The sequence below is a fragment of the Podarcis filfolensis genome (assembly GCF_964270895.1).
Source record: "Podarcis filfolensis genome assembly, chromosome: 3".
NCBI classification, from domain to species: Eukaryota; Metazoa; Chordata; class Lepidosauria; order Squamata; family Lacertidae; genus Podarcis; species Podarcis filfolensis.
Genome location: NC_139606.1, coordinates 4,141,128 through 4,158,238, shown reverse-complemented (window position 1 = coordinate 4,158,238; position 17,111 = coordinate 4,141,128). Strand labels below are relative to the sequence as shown.

Here is a 17,111-nt window from a genome sequence, read left to right as displayed (position 1 = left end):
CTTGCATTCGTTAAAAGAATCGTCTGCGAGTTCCCCCAAAAAACAGATTTTACCTGGGATGCTAGATCTCTAAAGGGTGTTACGTCTCTCTCTCTCTCTCTCCGTGGAAATCAAATAGAATTTCCAGACAGATTAATATCTCTCGCTCGCAATTATGAGAGTTGCTGAACTGGCACGCAGGAAGCATTACCCGGAAGTGAGACACTTTCCAGGCTGTCCCTACAGACCAGGAGCTAAACCTGGAGCGGGCAGCTCGATCATAGAATCATAAAGTTAGAAGATACCCTGAGGGTCATCTAGTCCAACCCTCTGCAATGCAGGAAACATGCATCGGTCGTTGCAGGAGGACAGAACTACCACCCCAACCAACACGGCCAGTAGGGCCCCATTTGGGGAGCTACAGCCTCCCCAGCCTTGCTCCAAAGGGGCCAGCCAGCTACTAGCAAGCTTGTTTATAGCTGATTTCTGTTCTCATTGTTTGGCTTTGTTCCACACGGAAGTGGAAGTGATGGTTCTAGCTTCCCAGGCACCTCGCATGGGATCCTGAAGGTCTCTTTGTTTTCAGCTAGTTTTAAATAGTCACCCAGATCCAGTAATGAAGGCTGCGTACACACTATGCCTTTATAAGGCACATTCGACGCGCTTTCTCTCCCCCAAAGAATTCTGGGCACTGCAGTTTGTTGAGGGCTTCTGGGAAGGGTAACTCTGTGGAGGGTAGACTACAGCGACCAGAATTCTAGGGAAAGAATGTGCTATGAAGTGTGCCTTGAAGCATACTGCGTCTACCACAGAGCTCGGAGACGGATCAGAGGTGTCCGCCCACGGTCTATCGTGGGCTGGGATGGCGCCCCGAGAACCACCAGCCCCTTCTTGCACCTATCGCTGCCTGAATGAAGCCAATGCGTTCCGGGGCTGTGGGGTAGTTGCATCTGAAAAGCATTAATGGGGCCAATCTACCTTTTAGAAGTGACTTAGTGGCCACGAGGACATTCGAGTGTGAGGCTCACGGCTGATTTACACCTGAAGGGGGGATGTTGCTGTTGTTGTTTTACAGGTGCAAGCTTGAGTCCTTTCATTTGGGAGGGTAACAGGCAACTAGTGTTGTTTTTACACTGCTGGTTTTCACTGCTGTCTGTAATCATTACGTCATAGTGTCGTTGTAAATTGTTTTATTGTGTCTATTGTGAACCGCCATGGGCTCCTCTTGGGGAGGAAGGGACAGTTATATGTTCGAAATTATGGATACATTTTGGCTGATTAATCCGTGGAGGGCAATTTTAATGAGTGAGGATAAACACTATCCCGACCCTTTTTACTCCTAGGAGTACATTTTCTTAATTCTCTCAAAAAGGTGTTACTTTCATACCTTTGGGGGAGAATGAAGAAAACATAAATTTTGGTTTTCCTGATAGGCAGGTGCATTTCAATTGAACCTATTCATCGGTTTTAAAAGCCAGTTTAATCAATAATGAGGCGTTGGCTCTTCGGAGAATTCTTTAATAAAATGACTATGAAGTCAGGCTTGGGATCTCTCACCCGCGTCCCAAACGCATCAACATTGCAGTCGATTTCACTTCTACTGGGCTGGCTTCCCAGGTCCCGAGGATGGGCCACTCACTCAGTCAAAGAGTATGCAAATAGACAGAGTCAGAAATTCAGAGAGAAGCAGAACGCCAGGTGTATTTCAAACCGGCGACACAATACGTTGTTCATACCGCAGGAATCAAGATGAAGGCTCGCTATAGGAAAACGTCTGAGGCGGCAGTCTTAAGCCCATTTACCCTGGGAGTAAGCCCCGTTGAATTCAGTAGGACTTACCTCTGAGTAGACGTGGTTAGGCCTGCGCTGCCAGTTGCTAATTCAGAACAGAGAAAGTAAATGATCTTTTATGGGGACAGTGTGGAAAATAGATTAGAAATTTAGTACAGTCCCGAAAACAATTCCGGACAAAGGTAAGTTATTGTTGGGGTTCTATCAACATAACATAAAACGAACGGGCCAGAGCCGTAAGGATGAAACGGAAGATTGGATTTCCTATTAAGAGAAGGGCGGCTCACCTCTACGTTTCATTCCAATGTTGATCCTACATCCGGATCCTAAACACGTAGCTCCAGTCCACTTAAGTTAGTCGTGACCGTCCCATAGAAAACAATGCGGCAAAGTTGGCTGCCAGGAACTTGCTGCTCTCCATTGCTTCCGATAGGACTCGGGTCACAAATAATGGCTAGATCGGGGCCTTTTGTTTTATTTCAGTGGAACGTACTGCCAGGTTAAAATAAGAAAATACCTTCATACTTTTTCAAGAACTTTTTTTAAAAAATAAAAGAAGAAGGAAAGAAGGAAAGAAGGAAAGAAGGAAAGAAGGAAAGAAAGAAAGAAAGAAAGAAAGAAAGAAAGAAAGAAAGAAAGAAAGAGCTGAAAAACCAGTTCTCCTAACTCTCAAACACTGGTGGCCCAGATCCCTCAAAATTAGTCATGACACTATTTTTTTATTGATTCAATTATTATTTCAGACTTATTACCCGCCCACCCGTCTAGGCGGCTGGGCTAGTCACTCTAAAATGAGAGGCGTTTACTGGTGCGCAGATATGCGCATTTATGAGCTGCTTCTGATGGTGGTGCCGAGGCTCAGGTACCCACCAACTTTAGTGTAACCATGGGGCAGTCTGGGGGACAAAACCCCGAGGAAGAATATTCCCCTCTCCGTGCCGACGCTATTAAATTGTTATTGCGATGCAATCTAAGGAGAGTCGTTTTATCGGGACCAACTTAAGCCTATGGGTTTCTATGGGTCTACTCTCTGAATCGGCTGCGCCCTTTTTCTTTCAGACGTGGAGGGACGACAGTGGACTGGGCAGCTCATCCATTGCTTTCGCTTTTTACCCCTTCCTTCGCTCACAAACCAAACTTCCCTTCGTGCTTGCCAGCCAATCGGAGCGCGGCGTCCTTTGGGGGCTTTGGGGGCGTTCCATTCAGAAAGTTCCCTTCAGAACCATTCCTGCTGCAAGGCGGGAAACAGGAATGAGAAAGGACGCCTGGGTCTCCGGCTTTCGCGGGCGACGCTATCGGCTGTTTTCCTTGCTGCGGACACACGGTGCCTTTAAAGCGCATTCGGAGCCCATCAGAGAATTCTGCGCACTGTAGCCTCTTAAGGGTTGCTGCGAATTGGAACTCTGTGCAAGCTAAACTACAGTGCCCAGAACTCTTCCAGTGTGCTTGGAATGTGTTCTGAAGGTCGTGTGTACCCAGCCCTTACAGCTCAGCCTAAAACGGCGAGCGCATCCCTTGCACCTAAATTGGGGCGCCTGAACCCCTTGGCAGCAAGTCTCGCGCCGATAGTAGAGGCGGGCACGGCAGGGTTAGGATCCATCTCAGCCTTTCCAGGCCGCTGCCTAGGAAACCAACCACATTTGGAAGGACGCTCTGCGGAGACTAGCAAAGAGGAAACGCGTTTACAGTGTAACAGAAATCAGAAAGATTCAGGAACCTGCGTTAGCCTTTCCTAGGCGGGTTTTTGTGTTTGTGGGCCAAACTGCCTCGGACGGTGAAGAACTCTGCTTCGGGGGTTGGGTGGTCAACATCTTTCAGAGCGGATTTCCTGCATCGGTTAGACTAGACGCCTTTCCCTCTCTCTGATTCTAAGCATTGACATGGAAATCGATCGCATTTCCTGGCAAATGTGTTTAGAATCGGGATGCACATGGATTTAAGTCCAAATATTTGGGTTCACCTGGTTACCTTCGCCTAGCAATCGCTCCCTTCCACTGTCTACTATACAGAATTCTTCCCAATATATGTCTTTTTTCATTGCAGCTGCAAAATGCAAACGTGGCCCTTTCCAGAGGCTTCAAAGTAGGTCACATCGTGACACCAGCCGCGGGGATGTTTGGCGGGGACAAAACAACAACAGAAAACCGTTGCTCGGATTCAGGCTCATAAAACTGGAGAGAATCCCCCAGACCCCCCTCTCTCTGCGTGATATTTTGAATATTGAGCAATAAAGTCATCCTACAGAATAATGGAGAGTATTAAGGGGAGGAAGGGGGAGAGTTTCTTCGTGGGCTGGAAAATGGTAACGCTTTCAATCAATTCTCTAACCTTCCCTTCACTTGTCTGGCTCTAAAACTGAACGGGACCGAATGAGGGATGAGCAGGCTTCGCTGAATCCAGACCGACCGCGTGAACCTTTTCCAGAACGCGGACGAGGCTGCAGTATATTCAAGCTACTTCAATGGGAAAAAAGAGGGATCAACTGCTCAGTCGATTGTGCCATCAGGCCAACAAACAGAACCGAGTAGCGTACTTTGAAACAATATAAGACTATTGGACCTCTATTTCGTAATTTTTAGGGTCTGGAGTGGAGTTCCGAGGATATTTCTGTTTCGATTGACAAATCCTTTCACACTGGACTGGGAGTGGGGGGTGCTGTTTGTATGGTTATAGGTATCTTTGTGTGTTTGTGTTTACAGTTTGTTCTTTTAGGCATGGTGAAGAATGGAGCGTTTAGGAAACTAATGCGGCAATGCAGAAACTCTGACTTGGGGTAAATTCCATTGAACTCAATGGTACTTGCTTCGGAGTAGGCTTGCTTCTGTGTGGGGAGGGGGGAGGGAGGGGGCGTGGTCGTGTGGCAAACCGCAAAATGGTGCGCTTCTCCCCTACCAGGGAAGAAGGAGTAAAGATCCACATCTGGAACCAGGGTGGGAGGAGACCGGCAGTGGCTCCTCTTCGCCAAGAGGCGCTGTATAGGCAGCAGGGGGATGAGGGGCTGCGAAGGAATCCGGCCTCCAGGAAGCCCCCCTCAGCTGTTGCTGCCCTAAGGGCAGTGGTAGCAGGCCAAGCATTCATTGGAAGCCCAATCTGCTGCCGCCTAAGGCGGTTGCCTCACCTTGCCTCGGGGTGGGCCGGCTGTGTGTGTTTGAAGGCTTGCCTTCCTAATCTGCGGTGCTTTCGTTGGCTGGTGAGGATGAAGAGGCCGGCCATGTGTCCATTAGACTGGAAGCGCTCTCTGGGCGGGAGAGAGCCGGCCTGCTCCTTTGCCAAAGGAGTTCGCGGGCGCCGCCGGCTTCTGCCCAGCGCGCGTCCAAAGCGCAGCTGGCGTCCGCAGCGCCCCGAGCCTGGAGCGAGCGAGGACCGGAATTCCCCGGGATCCCTGGAAGGCAACGCGCTCGCCAAGAGCCGCCTTCCAGGCAAGTCTGCGCTGCGGAGGCGACAGGAAAGCCGAGGTGTGGGGCGAGGCGGGAGGAGGGCAGCCGGGGGGCGGCAGCGGCCCAGGGTCGCAGGCGAATTGGGAGAGGAATCAGACACAGTCAACGGGGCAGCACTTCTGAGAAGCAACGTTTATTTCTTTCCACTGTAGAACCGGGTCCTGAATTTCCCAAAGTCCAGATTGGGAAAGAAAAGATTTTGTCTTGGCTGCGGAAATAAATCCATCTTCAGAAATGAAGCAGCACCAACATAGTTTTTAAAAAAGGGAAAAAAATATCTGAAGAGGAAAATACAACAAAACACAACAATCTTTTTTTTTTTAAATTCGTATTATTATTATTTATGTAAATCAGGTCATCACTGGACAAGAAACCAATTTCTACCCATTACCATAACAGCTTGTCTATAAAGAACAGAAAAAAAGATCAGATTGGGTACTATCTAGAGTCAAGCGTTTGTAATTTTTTTTGTCTTTTTGATCGTTTTTCTTCTTCTTGGTTTAAATTCCCCACCCATTCACAGAGGTATAGTCACAGATAAATAACCCCAAAACTACTTGCTCGCCATATTTACACAATCCCGTTAAATTAAGCATAAATAAATATATACAAACTCATCATTGAATGCCTCTCCGCGTTTGCCCCCCCTTCTTTTCTGAGAGTCGCTAAAACCGATGACATTTTTTCATTTTTATGGAAAGACTATTCAAGAAGAGTAGATGTTGGTTTTGCTTTGATTTAAATAAAGGACTCAATTTTGGCATAGAAAGGAGAGACTGTAGATTTCACACTCCTATATTCGGTATATCTATTTGTCTTATAATTTCAGCTTCAAACCTTGCTTCCTAAAACTCATTGCTGGGATGTGCAACCCACTGAATGCAACGTGATTTACTGTCACATAAATGAGCTTAATAGAGTGGTGATAGACACGCTGGCACACAAAGGGTTACACTATGAAGGTTGACTTTAGCCATCTGCAGTTCTCTAAGTCACATGATTGTTTTAAACTTTTTTTAAAAAAACAACAACACATGAGCATGATATAATATTGGAATAAACGTCAACCAGGAGAAAGAATATTTTATAAACATGGCCAAGAACATTCATCAGTGCAATTAAAACATTAATTCATTAATTGCATATATTGAAATGTTAAGAGTAGAAGATTGATTTTAATCAGAGCTGTCCTTCAGAAAAGGGTATTCAGTGCTGATGGCCTCAAAATAAAAATAAAAACCCCCAAAACAAACTATGTGCATGCATTGATTCAACAAGACGGGTTTTAAGAACACCCCCCCCCTCCAAAAAAGAGGAATAGAAATTATTTTCATCATGACTCAGAAGAGAAAAATTGCATTTGATTAGAGACATAGGGAGGCCTAGATTGTTCTCAGAGGGAGGCTGGTGGTGGACGTTGTCCAAACAGTCAAGAAAGCACCTTAGGCATCAACTAAAAGTGTGTTTATTCAGATGTTTAGCTGCAATCCTGCACACTCCTAAGAGAGCAAGTCACTCAGCAACCAGACACAGGATTGGTAATGCTCAGCCCTGAACTGGTGCTCTGTGAACTAACAATCTAAGTGTATACATGCCTAGCCAGAAGTAAATCCTACTCAGTTAAATGCAAGTAGATCACTCCCAGGGAAAGCAGGCATAAAACTGCAGCCTAACTGATAATCTAGCAAAAAGGAAAGTTGAATGGACACTGGTGCTTGGCTGTTCTTGTTTCTGTTCCTAAAGGGGCAAACGGCATTGCCAAGGGCACATGGACTTCTCCTTCAAGGGTTCTTTGTTTCTCCAACTATTTCCAAGGCCTCTCCTCCTAGAGCAGCCTTCCCCAACCTGGTGCTCTCCAGATAATTCAGGCTTCGGCTTCCATCTTCCATCTGCCCCAGGCTGTGGTGGCCCAGATCTGTAGTTCAAAACATCTGGAGAACACCAGATTGGCAAAGATGGCACTAGAGAGATCTATTAATGGAAGGTGCCAAGAGGAGCAGGAGAAAAGGGCTGAGCAGGAAAGCAGAAAAGGTGAGAGGTGCAAGTTCAACTTCCTTCATTCTGGCCTTGGGGCAAGCAATTACCTCTCTGACTTCTTTCCCTAGTGAAGAATGGAGACTACCTAATTAATGCTGGAGAGACACTTGAGTGGGGCAATTTTGAATGGAAAATTGTCATGAGAGCAAAGGGTTAAATAGTCCCTTTTCTATTCACCTCCTCCCCATAAGATTACTGATTTCCCTTTTCTTTCTCTCTTTTTAAAGTTTGGGGTGGGGGGTAAGAAATCACACTGCCTGCATATAATAGGTTACTAAGATCAGGATCATTGCACTATTGTCCATGAGCACATCACGATCCTAAATGCATAGCCTTGAAATGAATTTTTATTTAAACCAAATCCCTCCCAGGTGAAAGGTGTTTAGGACTGGATGCAAAAGTAACAGTACAACCTTACTTCTCATTGTTTAAAAAGGCACAATTTATCCATTTGCTTCCAATATGACAGCAGGGCAATCTTGATCACTAGGGTTTTTCCCATAGTATGGAGTCTTTGTACATTTGACAGTGGTATAACTGGCAAAAACCTAACCAGCACAGCTTTTCCCAGCAGTGATAGCAAAAGTGTCCTCTACTGAGTTGCGAAAACAATGAAGGATCTTGCGGCATCCTAAAGGCCAACTGTCTTTTAATGGCATGAGCTTTCATGAGCTAAATTTCACTTTGTCAAATGCATGGAGCATAAGCCTAAAAATGGCATGCATATATATATATATATATATATATATATATATATATATATATGCGCACGTTTCGGAGGAGATGGAATGAATAGGGAAGTCAGAGGATAATGAAATGAAGAAGGGACAGTGGAAATTGTGTACCAGGAGCTGCGGGGGAGGGAGTGTAAAAAGGACATTGGAAATGCATGGTAATTTCGGCTACAATCCTATACATGTGTAACTGGGATCAAGTCCCATTGAGCTCAGTGCAACTTACTTCTTAGCAGACATGTGTAAGATTGCACTACTAATAGTTATGCAGCACTTTCAAGTTTTGGAAACTAGGAGCCATTTTACCTGTTACTCAACAATAAAACCAATTTTGCCACTGAGATTAACTCTGGCTCTTAGGTGTACACTTCATGAGAAACGTAGGTGTCTACAGGCCCTGAATAAATGTGAAAATTTGTAAGAAGCTTACCTGGTCAGCTCTCCCCACCCCTTCCTTTAATAGCCCCATTAATGATAGAGGCAGATAGAAACTGAGCAGGTGAAGTATGCCCAGCAGGGAGCTGCAGCATAGGGGAAACTTCCCATTCTGGATTTCCATTAATCAACAGGCACAGGAGCTCTGCCATTAAAAAAGTTGTATACAAATTCAGCAAGGTTTTCAGTTGCTATCTGCTACTACCAGCCATCCCCACAGAGTGTGTGTGTGTAAATCATAGCTTTTAATTCCATTACTTTTAAGTAGAAATCATTATCTGGGATTAGGGTTGCCAGCTTTTGTACCAGCCCTAGTACTTGTGCCTTTAGTAGCAACTTAATATGTGAGAATTAATAAGCGATATGTTTCATCTTCTCACACTTCTACTCATTCCTGCACACCAGGTGACTGTTACGGGTTCACAAGCAGGCCAGAGTAGTTTTTTTTGGGGGGGGTTCTGCTCAGTTGGCATCCCTGTCTAGAACTTAATGTTTTGGTGGACGTTGCTGGCAATCAAAGTTAGGTTCTCCACTCTAAAATGAAAATGTTCAAGTTTTTCCAGCTGCTTGGACGATAGTGGAAGCGGTAACTTCTTATGTTCCTCCTTCACCACCACTAGTTGCCATAAATGCAATTTATGGAGGTACCCAAATGAATGGTTTAGCAACATCCCTTGAAATGTAGGAAGCAAGACCCAAGAATTGGTGATGCTATGCAAATCCTTTTAGGTGGTCAACAGAACTGTAAAGGCTGTGCTTAGGTGCCATGTTATTTGCAGAGACTGGAGATGCTTAATTCACTTCATGGGTTGTTGGTTTTTTTGCTTGTTTTTTTAATAAAAAAGTACCAAGAGTTATCATTTATCAATGAATAAATCTCATTTAGACCAATGGAATTTATTCATGAATGACTTTAAGATGGCAGCCATTTACCCCAGGTATGTAGATAATCATTATTTTAAAATGCTGCTGTTGCAGCAAGCCAGGCCAGGGTATATATAATGTGACCCTTTAAATTTGTGGTACTATATAGACTCTCCACATACTCAAGGTATCTATGAAACTGGATAAATATGGTTTCTTTGAGTAAAAACAACATACATAACTTTTAGAGAAAGAGGAGTCAGATTATCAGCTTTTAGCAGCAGAGACAACTGAGTGCACACTGGGAAATCAGGAATAAAACTATCATAAAGTATAGGGAAGAGATGTAGTTCACTGGTAGTGCATGCTGGGTGCACGCAAAAGGTCCCAGGTTCCATCCCAGTCATCTTCAGGAAGGCTGGGAAAGAATCCTGTCTGAAGCCCTGGAGATGCCAGTCCGTACAGTTCAGTATTGCCTCACCTAGCGTCCTTCAAATGTTGTGGGACTCCACTCTCCATCAGCCCCAGCCAGTATGGCTGACAATGAGGACTGATGTGAATTATAGTTCAACAACAGCTGGAGGGCACCAGTTTTGGGAAAGCTGCTGTAGACAGTAGTGAGCTAAATGGAGCTCTGCTCAGAATTGGTATATGTCCCTATGGGCAGGCATGACCAAGCTTTTTGGGTCCACAGGCACATTGGGGATTTTGAGAGAGTTCTGTGGGCAACATCCTCTGTGGCTGCTTCTCTCCTTCCCTCCCTGGCTCAGTCTCTCCAGGTCAGAGTTAAAGTTGGTTCCAGCAGAATTTTTAAAGGGCCTTTTGAATTTCCATGAATTTACCCTGTGTACCCCCTTCCCAACAAAAAGCACAGTCAAGAAGTGAAAGCTTACAGTGGTAGATGACACAGTAAAAAAAAATACAGATCCGGTACTTTCCATCACTACAAAAACATCGAAGGCACAGATCTTCACGGTTTTTACACAGGATGCCAACAAACACACCCAAATCACAGAACACAGCTGTGGACACATTCTGAAAGGTGTAAAAATATGAGTATCCATGCCTAGGGTCCATGCTTTCATGCTGTGGCCTTTTCTCTCCCAGCTCCTGTGGTGCACCACTTTATCCCCTCTGGCTATTCTCTTTTCCTGCCCCCGTCTCCTAGATGGCTCTCCTTTCCCTCCTGCCTTCTTGGTTGCTCGGCTTTTTGTTCACATGTTGACCTGAGCCTTAAGAAGCACATGGAGCTGAAACAGAAATAGGAAAGAGCTAAGGCTCTTCCAACATCCTCCTTCCTCTGTATGCTTTTCAAGTGGTGTGGGGGGGAGGTAATAAGCTATGCCGCCTCATGACAAAGAGGACAGTCAGTGGGGGAGGGGTCTCAGAGTCTTTGCGACTGCCACTGGCTATTCTTAAGGGCACTTTGGGGCATGTTGGCAACCCCAGCCCTATGGTTTTCAGTCAGCATGTGCACACTGCTCCATGATTTTAGGATTCTAAGCTCCATTCTAGTGTCAGTGCCAAGGAAGAATTTGTAAACACAGACGCTTTAACTGGGGGGAAAATGACAAATGAAAGGAGGCAGGAGAACCCTGAGATCTTGTGATGTGTTGTAACCAATGAGCAGCCAACATGGTACCTCCCAGGTGTGGCTAGACTACTAAACCAACCAGCCCTACTCCACATGACCAATGATCAGGACTGATGGGAGTTGCAGTCCAACAGCATCTGGACGGGACACCACAGGAGCCGCCTCAGTACCTACATCCTAAGGACAGTTTGACTACAAGTGGCTGCTGATTAAGAAAAAGAAAAAAAAATTTACTTGGTTGATACGGTTTTGAAGAGAGCTAAGACTTCTGTATAACATCTCTCTTAGGGTTCCTTGCATTGTTGTCCACAAAGTTTGCAAGTTTAAGTTTGGAGGGTGAACATGTCTGCGGTATAAACTAGAAAGATTTTGCTCCCTATTTACAATTAGGACAAAACATCTCATTTAACTTTGTAGATTTTCTGCTTTTTGTGCCACAATGTTTCCCTCAGTTCAGTGTTAATAGTTATCCTAGATTTTATTTTATTTTTAGTCACTGAAATATTTCTTCAGGTGGCCTTTTTAAAGATATTAAGTTTGGGTTCTTTCTTGTGCAAGGCATGTTCAGATCAGTGGACTGAAACATAGTAAATTATTCTTGTGATGCATAAAGGTGATTTTGTTAAATTTATAAATTGTCCAAGATAGTATATGGAGTCAGAGCTAACAAATATGAGAACAGGAAAGCATTAATTACTATCGCAGCTGTCTTCAGCTCCTCAAAAGTGCCCTTTAGGGTAACAACTGCAAATAAAGGTGCATTTACTTTATTCCTCCCTCTTTTGAGATGGTACAGTGTACAAAATACACAGACAGAATGTAGATTTCAGAAATATAGGAAGCAAAGAAGTATGGGATGAGGTTTAGTCAACGTTAAGCACATTACAGTCCCATTGATTTCAATAGGAACAAGTTAAACATATGCTTGATTCTCCCCAAAACTAAATGGGACCAACTTTGGTTGGATGTGCCTGAAGTTACTGAACCCCACTGATAGTAGTTCCAACTAGGGGGCCTGAATTTAATCAATGAATATTTTAAACATTTCCTGATTCTTTGGAAAGTATTAAAACAATACACCATGTTAAACACTATCTTAATTCTTGCTTTTCTCTCAAATAAGAGGAAATGCATCCATCAGATAAGATGGTGTCCACTGTCTAAAAGCAAACCTATGCTTCTTGCTTCATAGCAATTGTTTTGGCCAACATTTAATCAATGAACCAACTAAAACTCATATGATTAATCAACTCATTTCATGAATTGTATGACAGTCTGGGTTCCAGTACTGCTGTAGAGTACTATGCCCAGTCTCTCCTGCATAATTTGTTCTAGTGACATTCTAAAATTAGCAACTTGAGGACCAGTACCATAACTTGGCAATACTGCAAATTCACATGCATACAGGTGTGCATTTAGGATCAGTCCACTCACAGCTGAACTGAAATACTTAGATTTAGACCAAGGCCCTTTGGAAGTTCTACTCATTTTGATTAAACTTGCTTCCTAGATAATTGATCACATCCAATATACAGGTACTCCAAGTTAATCACCTTCTGAATATGTCTGATTACAAATAACAACACACAGTTTACTTCACGGTGCAGGCAGAAATATCCAATGGGAAAATATTGGCTTAATTTCAAGTACTTTATGGTTTATAAAGGTTGGAAATGAGATCTTAGGGACCAGTTCTAAAACACTGTGTACGTAATTCAGCAGTTGCATTGTGCATGATACTGTTTGGAACACAGTAGGTGATGAATTCAGAATGTATGTCTTCATGTTTCAAGCAAATACACATGCATATTTCACTGTGTGTATATGCCGTACAGAACTCCAGTTGGCTGCATCATTCTGCTATATGCTGAATATGTGTTGAATAGTTATACACATGGTGAAACAGACATGTGCAGCCATTTTAATTGGGGCACTGGTCACTTCTTGTACTCTTGAAGTTTACACTGTGAGAAATAACCCTTCATATTTTTAAAATTAGAAACTGCATGGACCCAAATTGCTTTTGAAAACTGAATTCCAAATGCAAAACACTACCCTGTGAAACAGATGGACCCCATCCATAAGTGTTCGCTTAAGGAGAACAAAGTTCTACCAAAAATAATGGAAGTCACAGCCATGGTAATGTGTTTATCCTATTCTCATCTCCTAGCATGAATTCAGTATGTTAAGTCAAAATGATGTATAGACATAAGCTGTTGTGACAAAAGGGAAATGATTTTTCAAAATGCATGAAACACCATAGCCATTATCAAGTCAACAAGGTATTTCCAAGCTGATAACATGCAAGGTGAAATTCATCTTCTTTCACTGAAGTATAACTTTAGCAGGTATTCCAAACAAGGGGGAAAACGCTTTTTAAAATCTCATTTATAAAATATACTGTAATGCACTTAAATTTCTGCAAATGCTTGGAATTTGGTTGATTTCCCTCATCCCAAGACATGTTTTTTTTCTAAACCAAGAACTGCAAAACTCATTTAATAACCTGGGGAAAAGAGATTTCCTTAAACAAAGCTACTGGAAATGCTCTAGAATCCTCTTTACCTTCAGTCCCCTCCTTCTCCTCTAAAGACACTTAGCAAACCTGTGTTATTCTGTGCATCAAATATTATTGGCCCTCCCCAAATCTTTTCTATATATTGGATAAATTAGCATTTGCCTATCAATATGACATTGCCCATTCAGCTGCCTTTGCCTTGCTTAATCTATTCCCTTTGAGCTTCTTTAAAGAAGTACACCCGCAGAATTCCAAAACAACTGGCTTTGATTTGAAAAGAAAAGTGTCAGAATTGTGGATTTTCATCTCTGTACCTGATGAAATGTGTAGGGAGTTCTAGTCCTCTTTGAAGAAGCTCATAAGCCAAGCGGGCAAAGCTTTGGGAAACAGAAGAAAATAAAAAGGGTACATACTCCTGAGAAGGAAATCACATACTCATCAAGACATTCCTGTTACTAATACTTCTTTAAAAAGAGAGAGAGCGAGAGAGAGCAGTCTGAGACATATTAAAAAAAGCAAACTGAATTGTTGAGAATTAGCCAATATCCATTCAGAGTAGCAATTAGCAGACTGGCACCTCTGTCTTAAGCATATTGTTCCCAGTCTTAGAACAGCCAGTTCTCTGCACTTGAATGCACACAAGAAGCTCTTGTTCACCTCAGTGGCGCACCTCCATGTACAATTCTCGTGGGGCCCACTGAGCTATCTGCTCAAATGAGATAGGTGGTTTCATTGCAATGCAAAGGAAACTCTTGCAAACAGGAGAGATTTGTGTGTACATCCGAAGTCCTGCATCTACAAGGGATTGTCAGACTGCAACAACTGGACTTGGAAATAGGTCATATTGATTTGAAACATAGGACCAGTTCTGATGTAGCATTTGACCTTCATGGAGAAGAAATACATAAAAAAGTTATATATGAATGCAAAATGTGCATATTGGTTTTAAAAAGAATCATCCAGAAGCAGGAGAATGTAGTATGCTTCCCCTCTTGTGTTCAGAGCTTTTGCATTCCTGTGTAACGTTTTTTCACATGTACATCTCCATTTTTAAAAAAATGTTATGCTGGAGGTTACCACCTAATTCCAAGTTAGTTCACTGCCTTGTTATCAAAATCTCATTGGATCCTGTATGCAAACTTTACACATCCTAACAGCCAGTGAAACTTGCAAAGTTGCAGCTTCAGAATTTTAGGAATAAATATGTAAAGTATCTAGTTTTCAGTAAACCCATAAATTTAGGTAGTCTGTATTGAAAATGGGGACACTCGATAACTGTCTTTTTAGCTAACATTATTTGAAATACTCTTCCAAGTAAGAATAGTTTTAACTTCATCAGAATGTGAACTTGTTAGAGGCAAATGCACTGCTTTAGGTTTCCCCATAATGGTTTCTAGTCTAAACAGATCCAGAGCTCTCATTTCTTGCTACCTCAACCCACTGTGAAGAAATCTGCAAGCCAGAGACTATTGGTAGCGCTTAGGCCTGGGTATTCTGACGACACAGAGTGGCAATGGCAAGACATCACCCAAGTCAGGGGGCTACAGTTGGTCTGAGCTGAAAACAGGACACTTTGCTCTGAATGGGACAGTCCCATATAAAATAAATCTATCCCTTAGTTTTTTTGATTTTTCTACTTTAGATAGACTTTTTTTTTTGAAAAATAACAATTATACAGAAACAGACTATGTATCTCGGCCAACATATCAACATTATCAAAAAGATTCTTCCAATAAGTTATTGATTGTTTTTACCTATTATTGACATTTTTCACACACACCCTCCCCAATTATCACAAAAAGATTGCAGGAGAACAGAAGTGGAAATTCCTTGAAGTTGTCTTCAAAAGTTCCTTTGCAAAAGCCACTGAGCCTCTGTGTTCCTGTTTCCATTGTGCGTCTCTGACCTTACTTCCTTTAAAATAAAATAAAATGTGGGTGTGACCTACCTAGTATAATTCTTCCAAAGCCCAATCCAATATTTTAAAGCTAAAATTAAAATGTTTGTTTAAAAAGATTTCTCTCTCTGCTTTTCCTTTTATTTATTTTTCCCCTAATTTCATTAGCTTCCTTGTTTTTTGTTTTTGTTTTTCATTTTCTGTGCTTCTCTTCCTTGTCTCCAGTTTTACTACCTGGTCCTTCCCCAGAAGTGTGCCTGTTAGCAGAGTTGTTGTTCAAGAACATCTTGTCCATGCCTTTGAGAGCTTCAGTCAGGTAGTTCTGGAGAGCAGTCAGGGCAGCGCATATGGCTGGGGACCCAAAACCGTGAGTGATGAGGCTGAAGTGAGTCAAGCAGCTCTGAATCCCAGGTTCCAAAATGGGGCTGGGCCTGCTATTGCCAATGGGTGTCCTGTCCTGGGCCAAGAGATCCGTAAATTCTTTACAAAGTTGCCTGCAGAGGAGGAAGACAAAGAGCAGATGGCAAGAGCCAAGGTTGATCAGGATCAGACCATTTCATTTTCAACACTTTGTATAAGACATGTTTATCCCAACCTTACAATTATAAAAATAATTCTCAGCATGTAAGGGAAATGTTCTTCCACCAAGCAGCTCAGGAGCTGGAGAGTGCTATTTTAACCTCAAACAATCCAGGTTGAGAGACTGACAGGGGCATTGTTAGCTGCTTAAAATATGGCTCTGGGCAGAGGCCCATGATGCAATATAATTTATATATTTAGACTCCATAGAACAGGAGTGTCCAACTTCCAAGAGACTGTGATCTACTCCCACTATAAATAAACTGGCAGTGATCTACCCATTCGATTGACTGGAGTTGTTGAGCTTTCTTTGGGGGACAATCAGGGTCCTGCGATGGACCAGTATCAACCAGGTACATCATACCATTGACAGGTAGATCACAGCCTTCCTGTTGGACACCCCTGCCATAGAATATGCAAGAAAAAGCCCTCCTGGACCAGGCAAAAGTCCATCTAGCCCAGCATCCTGTTCTTACCATGGTCAGCCAGATGCCCCTGGGAAGACTAAAAGCAGGACCTCCACCTGTGTTTTCTGGCTACTGGCATTCAGTGGCATAGACATAACACCTACGTATGTATTTATATGTATACTATAGAGGTACATATAGGCAGACATGCAGAGGGAAACATTTTGGTCCAAAGTCCACCAAAGAAGCAAACAGCTTATTAATACAAATAAAGATTAAATAAAAGTACAATAAAAACTTGCTGTCAGGGCTTACTGTAAACTGTGGGGTGAAGACAGAATGTCCTGGGCCTGGTACACCCCACCTGCAGTTTGTTAGCAAAAACTGCTGCTTATATTAAACCAAGGTTCTTTGGGGAAATTAAGATTGTGGGAGACTCAATGGCTCTATAGGCAGATTAAAATGCAAGAGATCCAGGACTGCCCACCACCCACAGTGAGCCTCATGCATACCAGGGAACTGATTGGGTTTAAAGAAACATGTATAAGCTGCCCTTCCAAGTGATACTCTGCCAAGGTGCCTTACATCCAACCATACAATAATATCAACAAATAAACAAGTGAAATTGCTAAGCCCAAGATTCCTTGTGGGATCTGAACCAGGCCCTCTCCATGCCCACACGCAGTCCACTCTGCTACACCAGTCCTCAGGGGGCTTGTTTGTTCTAAGGGGAAAGAGCTATTGCCTGCTGGCTTTCTGCTTGCAGCAGTTATCCTCTGTCTGACATATCCTGAAGGATTTACACACCTGCATTTTATAGTCATTTCAAAACATTGACT

The 17,111-nt window shown here is 43.1% G+C and overlaps 1 protein-coding gene across 10 annotated transcripts in view; it reads right to left on the bottom strand.

Annotated features, from left to right (window-relative positions):
* Positions 1 to 5,324: 5,324 nt before the first annotated feature.
* Positions 5,325 to 17,111, bottom strand: part of TFAP2B (transcription factor AP-2 beta) — a 65,366-nt gene continuing 53,579 nt past the window's right edge. For 6 of the 10 annotated variants that reach the window (XM_083606598.1, XM_083606599.1, XM_083606600.1 and 3 more), the window contains one exon: positions 11,347 to 15,780. In XM_083606598.1, coding sequence (XP_083462724.1) covers positions 15,480 to 15,780 — 301 coding nt within the window. In that variant the 3' untranslated portion in view covers positions 11,347 to 15,479. Of the gene's footprint in view, positions 5,486 to 11,346; positions 15,781 to 17,111 lie in introns of those variants that run through there. The other 4 variants (XM_083606601.1, XM_083606605.1, XM_083606597.1 and 1 more) reach the window with 2 other exon arrangements.